Source organism: Aethalodelphis obliquidens, unplaced genomic scaffold (genome assembly GCF_003676395.1).
Source record: "Aethalodelphis obliquidens isolate GAN/ISIS:26980383/991018 unplaced genomic scaffold, ASM367639v1 scaffold18, whole genome shotgun sequence".
NCBI classification, from domain to species: domain Eukaryota; kingdom Metazoa; phylum Chordata; class Mammalia; order Artiodactyla; family Delphinidae; genus Aethalodelphis; species Aethalodelphis obliquidens.
In genome coordinates, this window is record NW_020837962.1 from 14468499 (window position 1) to 14481671 (window position 13173).

The 13173-nt window shown below is 44.5% G+C and overlaps 1 protein-coding gene across 1 annotated transcript in view; it reads right to left on the minus strand.

Moving 5' to 3' along the window:
* Nucleotides 1–91: 91 nt before the first annotated feature.
* SNX5 (sorting nexin 5) overlaps nt 92–13173 on the minus strand; it is a 50289-nt gene continuing 37207 nt past the window's right edge. Inside the window, exon 14 of the mRNA XM_027118271.1 lies at nt 92–220. Coding sequence (XP_026974072.1) covers nt 107–220 — 114 coding nt within the window. The 3' untranslated portion in view covers nt 92–106. The remainder of the gene's footprint in view (nt 221–13173) is intronic.

Below are 13173 nucleotides of genomic sequence, written 5' to 3' on the forward strand. Positions count from 1 at the left end.
GCCCCAATTTACAGATGAAGGAACTGTGGCTACGAGAGATGAACTTGCTTGCCCCAAACCACAGCAGCTGTTAAGTGGCAAGGGCAGAACTGACTCCCAAATCTCTCTAGCACCACCGTCTTGACAATAAACTAACCTGAAGCAGAACCCTCACCCGGAGAGCAGGAGCCTTAACTGGCCACTGTGCTCTTCCTGTGTTTCCTCTCTGGTTTCTCCTTTGCTGAAATGACAGAAACAAAAATTATTCTAAAGCTGTGACCCTTGGGCATGTGTGGCTATTTACGTATAAATTAAAATTAAATAACATTTAAAATTCAGTTTCTCAGTCACACTAGCCACGTGTCAAGCACTCAACAGTTTCACGTGGCTGGTGGCTACTGAAATCGCATAGGACAGATTGTAGAGCAAATTTCCAAAAGTTCTGTTGAACAGCCCTAGTCCGAAAAATTTTACATGCCCTTCACTACCCATGGTCACTCTTCATTCCAAGTTAACTTTAAAAAAGTAAAGAAATGAAACTTCAAACCCACATAGCATGCTTTTACCTTTTACCTTTTACCTTCTCACTTGTCAAATAGAAGCCAACGTTTTCAGCCATGAAACATCAGGTGTTAGAAGGGAGGCCCCTACTGGCAACACATGGGATTACAACCTAGCACAATCAGACACTGGAAACAGGCCAGAGGCTGGGGTGGAACAGCCATCACTGAGGTATCAGGGAATACACAAGTGTGGGAGAAATTCCATATCTGGATAGGATCAGGGATGAGACTCCAGGAGCAGACCCTCAGGCAGAGAATCCATCCATCGCCAGACTGAAATCTCCAGTATCATATACCTCATGCCTAACACAATGCCTGACACCAAGAAGATACATAATAAATGTTACTTAATTTCTAAAAATCTAAAACCAGTAAATGGCACGAATTTTCCAGTCATTTATCAAAATGGGCATATAGGTTTCTGCCTTTGATATTCTGATGTGATGATTATGTAACTTCCTAATAAAGCTTGGTCTTGATATTAAAAAAAAATTAGTCACTTAAATAATTGATTGATTGATTGATTCTGAGGATTCCAGAACTGCACCACTGATTATTTAATCCTTTTATCATTTTTTCCCCAATTGGACACATCCTTCTTTTTTGTTTTTAATTTTATTTATTTATTTATCTATTTTTGGCTGCATTGGGTCTTCGTTGCTGCGCGCAGGCTTTCTCTAGTTGCGGTGAGCGGGGGCTACTCTTCGTTGCAGTGCGTGGGCTTCTCATTGCGGTGGCTTCTCTTGTTGTGGAGCACAGGCTCTAGGCACGAGGGCTTCAGTAGTTGTGGCTCACGGGCTCTAGAGCACAGACTCAGTAGTTGTGGCGCATGGGCTCAGTTGCTCCGCGGCATGTGGGATCTTCCTGGACCAGGGCTCAAACACTTGTCCCCTGCATTGGCAGGCAGATTCTTAACCACTGCGCCACCAGGGAAGCCCCCATCCTTTATATTAAGAAGCCAGTGGAGAAACAGGATTTACTATTTCAGACACTTAGCTGACACGAGAGTGTTTAATAATCAAGGGTGGTTAGGACTTTATGAAATCATCAAGAACGAGATGTCAAAATTTTTGAGTCTCTGGTAAAACATGAAAAGACATTCCTGGTTTTTCCTTTGGCCCAAGGTGGCAGGAATGAAAGATCGCCTGCCTGATCGGGAGATGAATCAAATCCCAAACCATTCATTTATCCATTCAGTTCACAAATACAGACTCGGCCGCATGGGAGCCAGGTGGCAAAGGAAATGAGCTGGCGGCTGCTTATCTGAGCCCTGCGCACAAAAGAACACAACGCAGCCAAAGCTCATCCCCAATCTGGAAAGCACCCTGGTCCGAGCAAATGCTCCACAAAGACCTGGGCTGGGGAGGGCAGCCTGTGGTCTCTGACGTCTCTTCTGGGGTTCCAGGTGCTGGGAGCCCTGGGCTATTGGATGCAAATCTTGACCGTGAAGAAATTGGAGTATAGATAGTGATGCAATCCCAGGGCCCTGCAGAGGACCCCCAGTTATTGGGGAGGCTTTTCATGGGATCCAAGCAAGCCGATCAACAGGTCTGAGTCAGGGCTGTATTAACGATCTGGTGGCCTAAGGCTGCTTATAGGTCGCTGTCCAGAACTGGAGGGGACACGGGGTCTGGCCTAGCTTCACGGGGATGGAAGAGTGGAGAATGGAGAATATCATTTATTGCAAGATCCAAAACAGCCCGCCCTCCGTCAAAAAACAAAGGATGGTCCCCCTATTTGATGAGTTTCACTGGGTTCCAGCCTTGTGCGTGGTCCTGTTCCAGGTGCTGGGGAGACAGATCGGTGAGCTTCCGGGGCCGGGGGCAGACTCATTACAAAGGGCCCTTCTATCTCATCCTCCTCTTCACAAGCCCACTTGAGCCCCCTCTCAATTCCTGGCATAAGTAAGGCACTATTTCACGACACTTTTACCTTAATTAAAAGGTCTCAGATACCCATACCCAATGTGCAAACGACTTGGACAGGGGACTATCCGAATGGCTGGGAAACATGAAAAGATGCCCAACAACAATGGTTACAGGGAAATACAAATTAAAACTACGAGTGCTGTGACTGCACCCTCACCAGAATGGCTAAAGCCAAACCTCTGGAAATGTCCAGGGTGGGTGAGGTTGGGGAGTAGCACACACTGTCAGTGGGAGTGTGGATTGGTCCAAGCACTGCAGAGAACTGTCGGGCAATTTCTGTTCAAGTTAAACAGGGACTTCCTTGGTGGCGCAGTGGATAAGACTCCGTGCTCCCAATGCAGGGGGCCCGGGTTCAATCCCTGATCAGGGAACTAAATCCCCCATACCGCAACTAAGAGTTCGCATGCTGTAACTGAGGAGACTGCCTGCTGCAACTAAGACCCAGAGCAACTAAATAAATTTTTTTAACAAAATAATAATAATTAAAGTTAAACATACACTTAACATACAACCAAGCAGTTCCACTCCTGGGGATAAACCCAAAGGAAAGGAGGGTGTTCGTGCACCACAAAGGCCATGTCCAGAAATGCACATCACAGCTGAACTGCGAATACCCAGATCCTAAACATAACCCAAGTGCCCATCAGTGGAAGAATGGAGAAATATCACTTACGGCACCGAAGGGAAATGACCGAACTGCTCTTACATGCGATAATATGGATGAATCTCAAAAACAATGTTCAGGGAAAGAAACCAGACACAAACGAGCACATCCCGTGTCACTAAGTTCATATGGAGTTCGACAGGCAAAACTCACCGGGGGGACTTCCCTGGAGGCGCAGTAGTTAAGACTCTGCGCTCCCAATGCAGGGGACCTGGGTTCGATCCCTGGTCAAGGAACTAGATCCCATATGCATGCCGCAACTAAGAGTTCACATGCCACAACTAAGGAGCCCGCGAGCTGCAACTAAGACCCAGCACAACACAACCAAATTAAAAAAAAAAGTCCTCATCCATGGCGCTGGGGTCAGACAGCGGCTGCCTGCTGGGGCGGTGGGAGGTGGTGACTGGGAAGAGGGCTTGAGGTGACTCACTGGATGATGGAATGTCCTCTGTGCTGATCTGGGTGGTGGTCACATGGGTGTAGACACAGGTAAAAATTCATCAAACTGTCCACCTAAGATTTGTGCATTTTACCGTGTGTAGATTATGCCTCAATAAAAGGGTAAAAGCAATCAAAGGTCTTGGTGACCACACTTGACAGAAGCATGGCTGAACATCAAAAGCTTACATGAAATACCATGACCACATCCCCTGGGGGTTTAACAGAACAGCGTCTCAAACACAGTCACAGTCCCCAGGCCCTTGGCAACAGTTTCCATCCTTACTGCTCACCTAGCACCAAAAGGGATGTGTCCCTTTCCAGCCAAGCGGGCTGCAGCCCCTCCCAGAGCTCTCAATGGACTCACTCCCTGGAGTTGTCCTCCAACAGCTCCCAAGCACCTGGGGTTGAGTGCTGCCGGCGCAGCCCTGCACCCCCGGAGCCAGGCCTGCTCAGAGCCTCGGAGACGGCCCTGCTGGACTTTAGTGGAAACTTACGGGGCCCTGAGCAAACTAGACACGCAGGGCTGGCCTGCAAGGAAAGGTTAGACAAAGGGGGCTTCCCTGGTGGCGCAGTGGTTGGGAGTCCGCCTGCCGATGCAGGGGACACGGGTTCGTGCCCCGGTCCGGGAGGATCCCACGTGCCGCGGAGCGGCTGGGCCCGTGAGCCATGGCCGCTGAGCCTGCGCGTCCGGAGCCTGTGCTCCTTAACGGGAGAGGCCACAACAGTGAGAGGCCTGCGTACTGCAGAAAAAAGAAAAAAAAAGTCCTGCTGTATAGCACAGAGAACTATATTCAATATCCTACGATAAAGCATAATGGAAAAGAATATTTTAAAAATAGAATGTATATATATATATATATATGTATGTATAAATGAAGCACTTTGTGCAACAGAAATTAACACAACATTGTAGATCAACTATACCTCAATAAAATATTAATTAATTTTAAAAAACCAAGAGAATGAGTTAAAAAAAAAAAAAAAGAGCTGTCAAGTGGTAGGAAAGATCCAGACTGGAGGTATATTTGGGCATCATTAGAACAAATTCAGTTTTTAAGTCCATAGGAATCAATGAATCACCTGAAGAGAGATTTAAAGAAGAAAGAGCCGGAGCTCCTAGGAACCCAGACTTTAGAGATTGGGTAGAGCAAAGGGAGCAAGTAAGGAAGCACAAGAAGACTCCAGCGAGGCAGAAGGGAAACCAGAAGAGGCAGGTGTCACCGAGGCTGAGAGACAAGAGGATTTGGAGAAGGAAGTAGCCTCCCGGGTGGGACGCGGCCCATAGGGTGGGCAGCACGGAGGCGGTCAGGACCTGGACGAGGCAACTCCAGTGTGATGATGGGCAGAAGCCCACTGGGATGGACCAAGGGATGAATGGACAGAGCAGGGTGGGGAGTGGAAGCTTGAGTGTCAGTGACTCTATCCAGAAGGTTGGATCAACTGGGTGCAGCTACAGGCAGATATGGACCAAGGACCGATGGAAGAATGGGCGGGAGGGTGTGCAAGCTGAGTGTCAAGACTCTATCCAGAAGGTTGGATCAACTGGGTGCAGCTACAGGCAGATATGGATAAAGGATTGATTCTCTTCTGCTCAACATATTATTGTGAAAAACTTCAAACCTGCAGAAAGTTGAAGGAAGAGTACAACGCACAGCTCTTCACCCTTCACCTAAAGTCATCATTTGTTAACATTCTGCCGCATTTACTTTCCACACACACACACATATTCATTTTGGGGTGAATCACTGGAAATAAAGTTGCAGATACTCCTAAATACCACAGCATGCCTTTCCTAGGAACAAGGCCATTCTCCTACATGACCTCAATGCCACATCCCACCCAAAGAAATTTAACATTGAATCGGTAACATCATCTAGCAGACAGACCATATTTACGTTTCCCCAGAAGTCCAGACACGGCCTTTATAGCTGCTTTCTATTTCCTGGTCCTGGATCCAATTGAGGTTCACTCCTTCCCTTTTGTTGTCAGGTTTCCATACTTTAATCGGAAACAGTCCCTGGCCTTTTTCTTGTCTTTCAGGGCACTGACATGCTTGAAGAGTTCAGGCCAGTTGTCACGTTGCCTGTCCCCATACTGGATTTATCTGATTGTTTCCTCATGACTGGATTCAGGTTAAACATTTTTGGCAGGAATACCACATAGATGATGTGAGCTTCTCAAGGGAGAGTTTTTGAAAGATGGAAAATACTCCATCGACTTGAATGCAGATGTAAATGACGCAGTAGATCAGGATGATGACGGGGAGGGAAACTGGCTCAGTGAAGGAGGTCATAACATCCTTAAATTGGCCAGAGGTGGGGTGCGGGGCCGGGGGATGGGGAGGGTGGAAACAGATGAAGGGATAGACATACCTGACTGGCAGCAGGTACGTCTCCTTGGTTGTAGCAAACAAGGAGACGCAGAAGGTGGTGTGAATGAATGAACATAGTCTGAGGCAGGGAGGGTGAGTCTGTTTGGATCTGATAGCTTCTACCTCCTCACTGAAATGAGGTGGCTGGTGGGAATGTAAAAAGGCACAGCCGCTGTGGAAAACAGTATGGCAGTCCCTCAAAAAATTAAGTAGACAGGAATTCCCTGGTGGTCCAGTGGTTAGGACTCTGTGCTTCCACTGCAGGGGGCATGGGTTCAATCCCGGGTCGGGGAGCTAAGATTCTGCATGCCGTGCGGCATGGCCAGAAAAAAAAAAAAGAAGAAGAAAAAGAAGAAATTCCCAGGCCTAGATGTTTTCACTGGATAATTTTATAAAATATTTAAGGAAGGCTTAACACCAATTTTATACAATGTCTTCCAGAAAACAGAAAAGTAGGGAGTACTTCCCAACTCATTTTATGAAGCTAGTATTATCCTGACACCAAAACCAGACAAAGATAGTACAGAAAAGAAAACTAGAGACCAATATCCCTAATGAACATAGATGCAAAAACCCTTAACAAAGTATTAGCAAGAAAAGTCAGTCATATATAAAATGAATCATACATATTGACCAAGTAAGATTTAGTTCAAACAATGAAATATTTGAATGCAAGTTTGGTTCAATATTTTAAAAATCTATCAATGCAATCCACCATACTGACAGTCTTAAGAAGAAAAATCACATAATCATATCAATCAATGAGGAAAAAAGCATTTGACAAAATTCAACACCCATTTATGATTTTAAAAAAAAAGCTCTTAGAAAAATAGAAATAGAGAGGAACTTAACTTGAAAAAGGAATCTACCCAAAAAATCTACCACTAATGATATACTTAACGGCAAAAGACTGAATGTTTGCCCCATAAGAGCAGGAAAAAGGGCAAGTAAAGGCTCTCACAACTTGTATTCAGCATCGTGCTGTAAGTTCTAGTCAGTGCAATAAGGCAAATACGAAAACAAAAGAAACAAAAAAAGTAGGAAGGAGTAAAATGCATATGACTGGAAGAAAAAAATTGTTCCTGTTTGCAGAGAACATGACTGTCTATGTAGAAAATCCCAAGGAATCTGAGAAAACAATTCTAGAACTAATAAGTGAGCTCAACAAGATCTCAGGACACAAGTTAAACATATAAAAATCCATTGTATTTCCATGTTCTAGTAATGAACAGTGGACACCAAAATTAAAAATACAATACCATTTACAATTGCACAAAAAGAAAAGGAAATACTCAAGAGTACACATCTAACAAAACTTGTTCGAGATCTGTATGCTAAAGTGACAACATGCAAGTGAAAGAAACGAAAGCAGATCTAAATAAATGGAGGGACATAGTATGATGATGGATTAGAATACCCAGCATAGCTAAGACGTCAGTTCTTGACAAATTGATATACAGGTTTAAAGCAAACCCTACCAAATTCCCAGAAAAGGGCTTTTTTTTTTTAGATACAGACAAGATTCTTTTAAAATTTATACTGAAAGGCAAAGAAACTAGCATAGCTAAAAGAGTCATGAGAAAGATAAATAAAAAGAGAGGAATCAGCCTATCAGATTTCAAGACTTGCTGTTAAGCCTGCAATTATCAAGGATGTATGGTATTGGCAGAGGAATATACATATAGACCAATGGAACAGAGTAGAACATTCAAAAATAAATGCACACAGACTTGCCCAACTGATTTTTTACGAAGGTGCCAAAGCAGTTCAATGAAGGAAAGAGAGCCTTTCCTACAGGAGCAATTAGACATCCACAGGCAAAAAAAAATTATCATCAACCTAAACCCCACATTTAATACAAAAACTAACTCCAAATGGATTGCTGACTTAAATGTAAAATGTGAAACTATAAAACTTTTAGAAATATGCATAGGAGAAAATCTCTAGGATCTAGGGCTTATACTTGATACTAAAAGTGCTATTCATAAAAGGAAAAATCAGTAAATCGAACATCAAAGTTAAAAACTTTTGCTCTATGAAAGATCCTGTTAAAAGGTAGAAAGACAAGGCACAGAGTGGGGAAAAAATATTTGCAAACCATGTATCCAACAAAGAACTATTATTTTGTGTATATAAAGAACTCTCAAAACTCAACAATAAGAAAAACAAACAATACAATTAGAAAATGGGCAAAAGACATGAAGAGAGATTTCTGAAGAGGACATACGGATAGCACGTAAGCAGTTGAAAAGATGCTCAATGTTATCAGCCATCAGGGAAACACGGTTTGAAACCGCTATGAGATATCAGTACACATTTATCAGAAGTCTAAAATAATAATAGTGACAACACCAAATGCTGGCAAGGATGTGGAGTAAATGAATCCCTCCTACATTGTTGGAGGGAATGTGAAATGGAACAGCCCAACTGGGTCTTGGAAAATCTAAACATGCAACTCCCATATGAGCCAGAAATTGCACTGTGGGTAAATTATCTCAGAGAAATGGAAACTTATGTTCAGACATAAACTAGTACATGAATGTTTATAGCAGCCTTATTTGTAATAGCCAAAAACTGGAAACAACCCAAATTTCTTTAAGGGGCAAATAGTTAAAGCAACAGTAGTACATCCATACCATGGACTACTGCTCAGCGATAAACAGGAACAAACTATTGATACAAGCCGTAACCAGGATGAATCTCCAGAAAATTATGCTGAGTGAAAAAAAAAAGCCAATTGCAAAAGGAAATCTAAAGAAGAATGAATATATGTATAACTGAATCACTTTGCTATACACCTATATAACAAATTGTAAATCAACTATACTCCAATAAAAATAAAATATTAAAAAAAAAACAAAAATTTTTTCAAAAGCCAATTGCAAAAGATTACACATTGTGTGATTCCATTTATGATTCCATTGTTGAAATGGCAAAATTATAGAAATGGATTAAGGAGGGAATGGCTGGGCTTCCCTGGTGGCTCAGTGGTTAATAACCTGCCTGCCAATGCAGGGGACACGGGTTCGATCCCTGGTCCGGGAAGATCCCACATGCCACGGAGCAGCTAAGCCCGCGTGCACAGCTACTGAGCCCGTGCACCTACAGCCCGTGCTCTGCAACAACAGAAGCCACCACAATGAGAAGCCCGCGCACCGCAACAAAGAGTAGCCCCCTGCTCGCCACAACTAGAGAAAGCCTGCGCGCAGAACAAAGACCCAACGCAGCCAAAAATAAATAAATAAATATATATATAAAAGGAGGAAATGGCTGCAGGAGGCAAGTGGGTGTGGCTATAACAGCTCAACATGAGAGCCCTCCCCATGTACACAGGATCACTCTGTATTACTTCTTCCAACTACATGTGCGTCCACAATTATCTCAAAATAAAGTTTAATTGAAAAAATTCCAGTTGAATTATTAGGAGATAAAGTCAATGACATTTTCCAAAAGTAGAATGGCAACAAAACATGATAACCTGGAAACTAGGAAAGAAAATGTAAGAAAAATACAGCATTCATCCAGGTGGTCTGACATCCAGCTAAGATGAGTTCCAGACAAAAGAACAGAGAAAAACAGTGGGGCAGGAGATTATCAAGGAAATTATACAACAAAATGACCAGAATGAAAGGAAGTGATTTTCCTATTGAAAGATTCATATAAATGTAAATCATCACGAATGTCAGGACTCTAGGGTGGAAGAACCCAGAGAAGGAGAAAACAGAAGTGTCTCTGGGGTCCTTTGGTGTCAGCACTTTCCACTTCCCCACTGCCGGCCACTATGGATCCCTGTGTCCTGGCTGCTCAGCCCCTCCAGCTTCTTGTCTCTGTAGGGTTTCTCTCCCTTTACTGTCACTTGGATTCAGGAAGGAGCCGACACTACCTGTGCTCGGTCTACCCTCAACTCAGACGTCAGGTGCTAGAATTTTACTCTGTGTTTGAACCTAAAATCTAAATTCTCTCCTCTGCCACCTCACAAAAGGCTCATGTACAACCAACAAGCCAGTCCCCTCCCAGCCTCTCAGTCTGCAACTGTGCCTTCTTCACAGGAGTTCACACCTGACTCTTACTGTTGTCTAGTCCACATTTCACCTGCATGGCAGAGTGAGTGCTTTATCCCTCGATTGGGAGGTGGGGCGGAGTCTGGAAAATTCACTTTCCAGTGTAACTTGCCTGTCTTAGATCAACATGCCTAGATGTCATGTTTTTTAATTATACGAGTAATATTTGGATGCATTCTTTTCATAAAAATTAAGCCCTTACAAAAGATTCTGCCTTTACCCAGCATTCCCAATACAGGCAGACCTTCCAGGTTCGGTTCCAGGCTACGGCAATAAAGCAAGTCAGGGGCTTCCCTGGTGGTGCAGTGGTTGAGAGTCCGCCTGCCGATGCAGGGGACATGGGTTCGTGCCCCGGTCTGGGAGGATCCCACATGCTGCGGAGCGGCTGGGCCCGTGGGCCATGGCCGCTGAGCCTGCGCGTCCGGAGCCTGTGCTCCGCAACGGGAGAGGCCACAGCAGTGAGAGGCCCGCGTACCGCAAATAAATAAATAAATAAAAGAAAGCAAGTCAGATGAACTTTTTGGTTTCCCAGTGCTCATAAAGCTATGTTTACACTCTACTGGAGTCTATTAAGTGTGTGATGGCATTAAGTCCAAAAAACAATGTACACACCTTAATTAAAAAGTACTTTCTTGCTAAAAAATAACTCTCATCTGAGACTTCAAGGAGTCATGATCTTTTTGCAATAGTAACATCAAAGGTCACTGATCACAGATCACCATCACAAATATGATAATAATGAAAAAGTTTGAAATATTGCCAGAATTACCAAAATGTGACACAGAGACACGAGGTGAGCAAATGCTGTTGGAAAAGTGGCACCGATAGACTTGCTCAATGTGGGGTTGGCACAAACCTTGAATTTTTATGAATATTGTAAAACATGCAATATCTGCAAAGTGCAATCACGTGAAGTGCGACAAAACGAGGTGTGCCTGTACCAGAGGGATGCGTTTCCAGTCCCTTTTCTATACATTTTCATACATATTCACAAGCCCATAGAAAACATAGAGCATTGTTTTATTGCAGATTTTCTTTTTTACATTTAACACTTCAGAAAACTGTATATCCTTTTTCTACTCAATAGCATGTCTCAGCCACCTTTGCACGTCAGGTCTTATAAATCTGCCATCTTTATTTCTTACTACTACACGGGTTTTATGCTATGGACATAACATGTTTATATAGTCATTCTTCTATTGATAAGTATTTAAGCTCTTTCCAGTTTGTTTTGCAAGCAGCACAGCTGAGCATCATGACTCAGAGTCTGTGATCCAGCAACCAGGGCTGGCCCCGAGTTGTGAGGCAGGGGTTGGGAGGGAGTGGTAAATACTAAGAAACTTTTAGAGCAATTTGGCAGTGATGTTATGTCAAATCTCACAATAAAAATCACGGGCTTGTATTTTGTAAGCCTTTCATTTTTAAAACTTTCTCTAGTGATTCATTTTTACTGTAAAAGTAAAAATGTATGAGTTTGTGACAGATTGGAAATAAAGGCTAGAGCTAGCCCAGGACCGCTGAGAAGCCCTGCTTTTGTGAACAACCTCACGCACACCCAAGACCTTACCCTCCTGCTCAAGGGTCTCTGTCCCACAGATTCAAAGACGTGATTCTCTGGGTTATAGGATGTGGAAATTTTTTTATTGCAATAGGTAGTCTCAACTTGCCTCTTTAATTCACTAGTATTTTTTTTTAAGAATTTATTTATTTATTTATTTTTTCTGCGCTGGGTCTTCACTGCTGTGCGCGGGCTTTCTCTAGATGCGGCGAGTAGGGGCTACTGTTCATTGCGGTACGCAGGCTTCTCATTGCGGTGGCTTCTGTTGTTGCGGAGCCCGGGCTGTAGGTGCGCGGGCTTCAGTAGTTGTAGAACGCAGGCTTCAGCAGTTGTGGCTCACGGGCTTAGTTGCTCTGCAGCATGTGGGATCTTCCCGGACCAGGGATCGAACCTGTGTCCCCTGCATTGGCAGGCGGATTCTTAACCACTGTGCCACCAGGGAAGCCCCTTCACTAGTATTTTTAATTCATATGTTCCTGAAAACCAGTGAGGTGGAGCTTCTTTTTAGATTGTTTTTTTTTTTAAATATTTATTTAATTATTTTATTTTTGGCTGTGTCGGGTCTTAGTTGCCACCACGGGTTCTTCGTTGGGATCCTCCACTGCAGCGGGTAGGCTCCTTGTTGCAGCACATGGGCTTCTCTCTACTTGTGGCCCACGGGCTCAGTAGTTGTGGTGCGTGGGCTTAACTGCCCCAAGGGCATGTGGGATCTTAGTTCCCTGACCAGGGATCGAACCCACATGCCCTGCATTGGAAGGCAGACTCTTAACTACTGGACCACCAGAGAAGTCCCAGAGCTTCTTTTTATATGGTTATTGTCTCTTTCTGTTCCTTGGAGGCCAGGAAGTCAGCCAGGCCCTGGGTTGTGACAACCCTTTTGTCACCTCATCTGCTTTGAAGCCCTAGGCAGTCCTAGGAGGGGGACCAGGCGAGGGTAATTTCCTCTTTAAATTTCCTCCTGTGGGTAATGGAGGCGGGGGCTGCACCCGGGCCCCACATCCACAGATATTTATTGGCAAAGCCCAGGTCCCCTCCCTCCCGACTCAGAACGAAAGCCCAGGCCCAAGAGTTCACCAGGAGAACAGGCTGGGAATACAGGAGGGGCCGGAGGAGTAGTGAGAACATGAAACAGGAACTAGATGCAGGAGGTCAGGAGGGCCGGGGGAACAGTGCAGAGCTGGGACACACAAAGCGTGACTCGGTTCCCTCTTCTGGAGCCGTCAGAGGGGCTGCCTGGGGCCAGAGAGACAGTGGACTATCCATCAGCCCGACAGTCTAAGTCAATAAGAAGCCAGGCGTTTCTTCTATTCACCTAATCTTTTAACACTGTTTATTGGAGGGGTTGACATAACTCAAGCCTCCTGAAATAATGCAGGGGCTTTTCCCCAACCAACTCAAACATCGAACCTGCAACTACCAAGACACTAGGCGGAACCATCACAAACACACACCCTGCCCAGCCTGGGAGGCAGTTTCCTGGCTAGCAAGAGGGCTGCAGAGGAGGAACCTGCCGTGAGAAGCAGGGGCAAAGGGAGAAGGCTCCAGGGTGTTCGGTGGAGACTTAGAACTGTCCTCATCCAAATTCATATCTTCAAGCGCCAGCTCTCA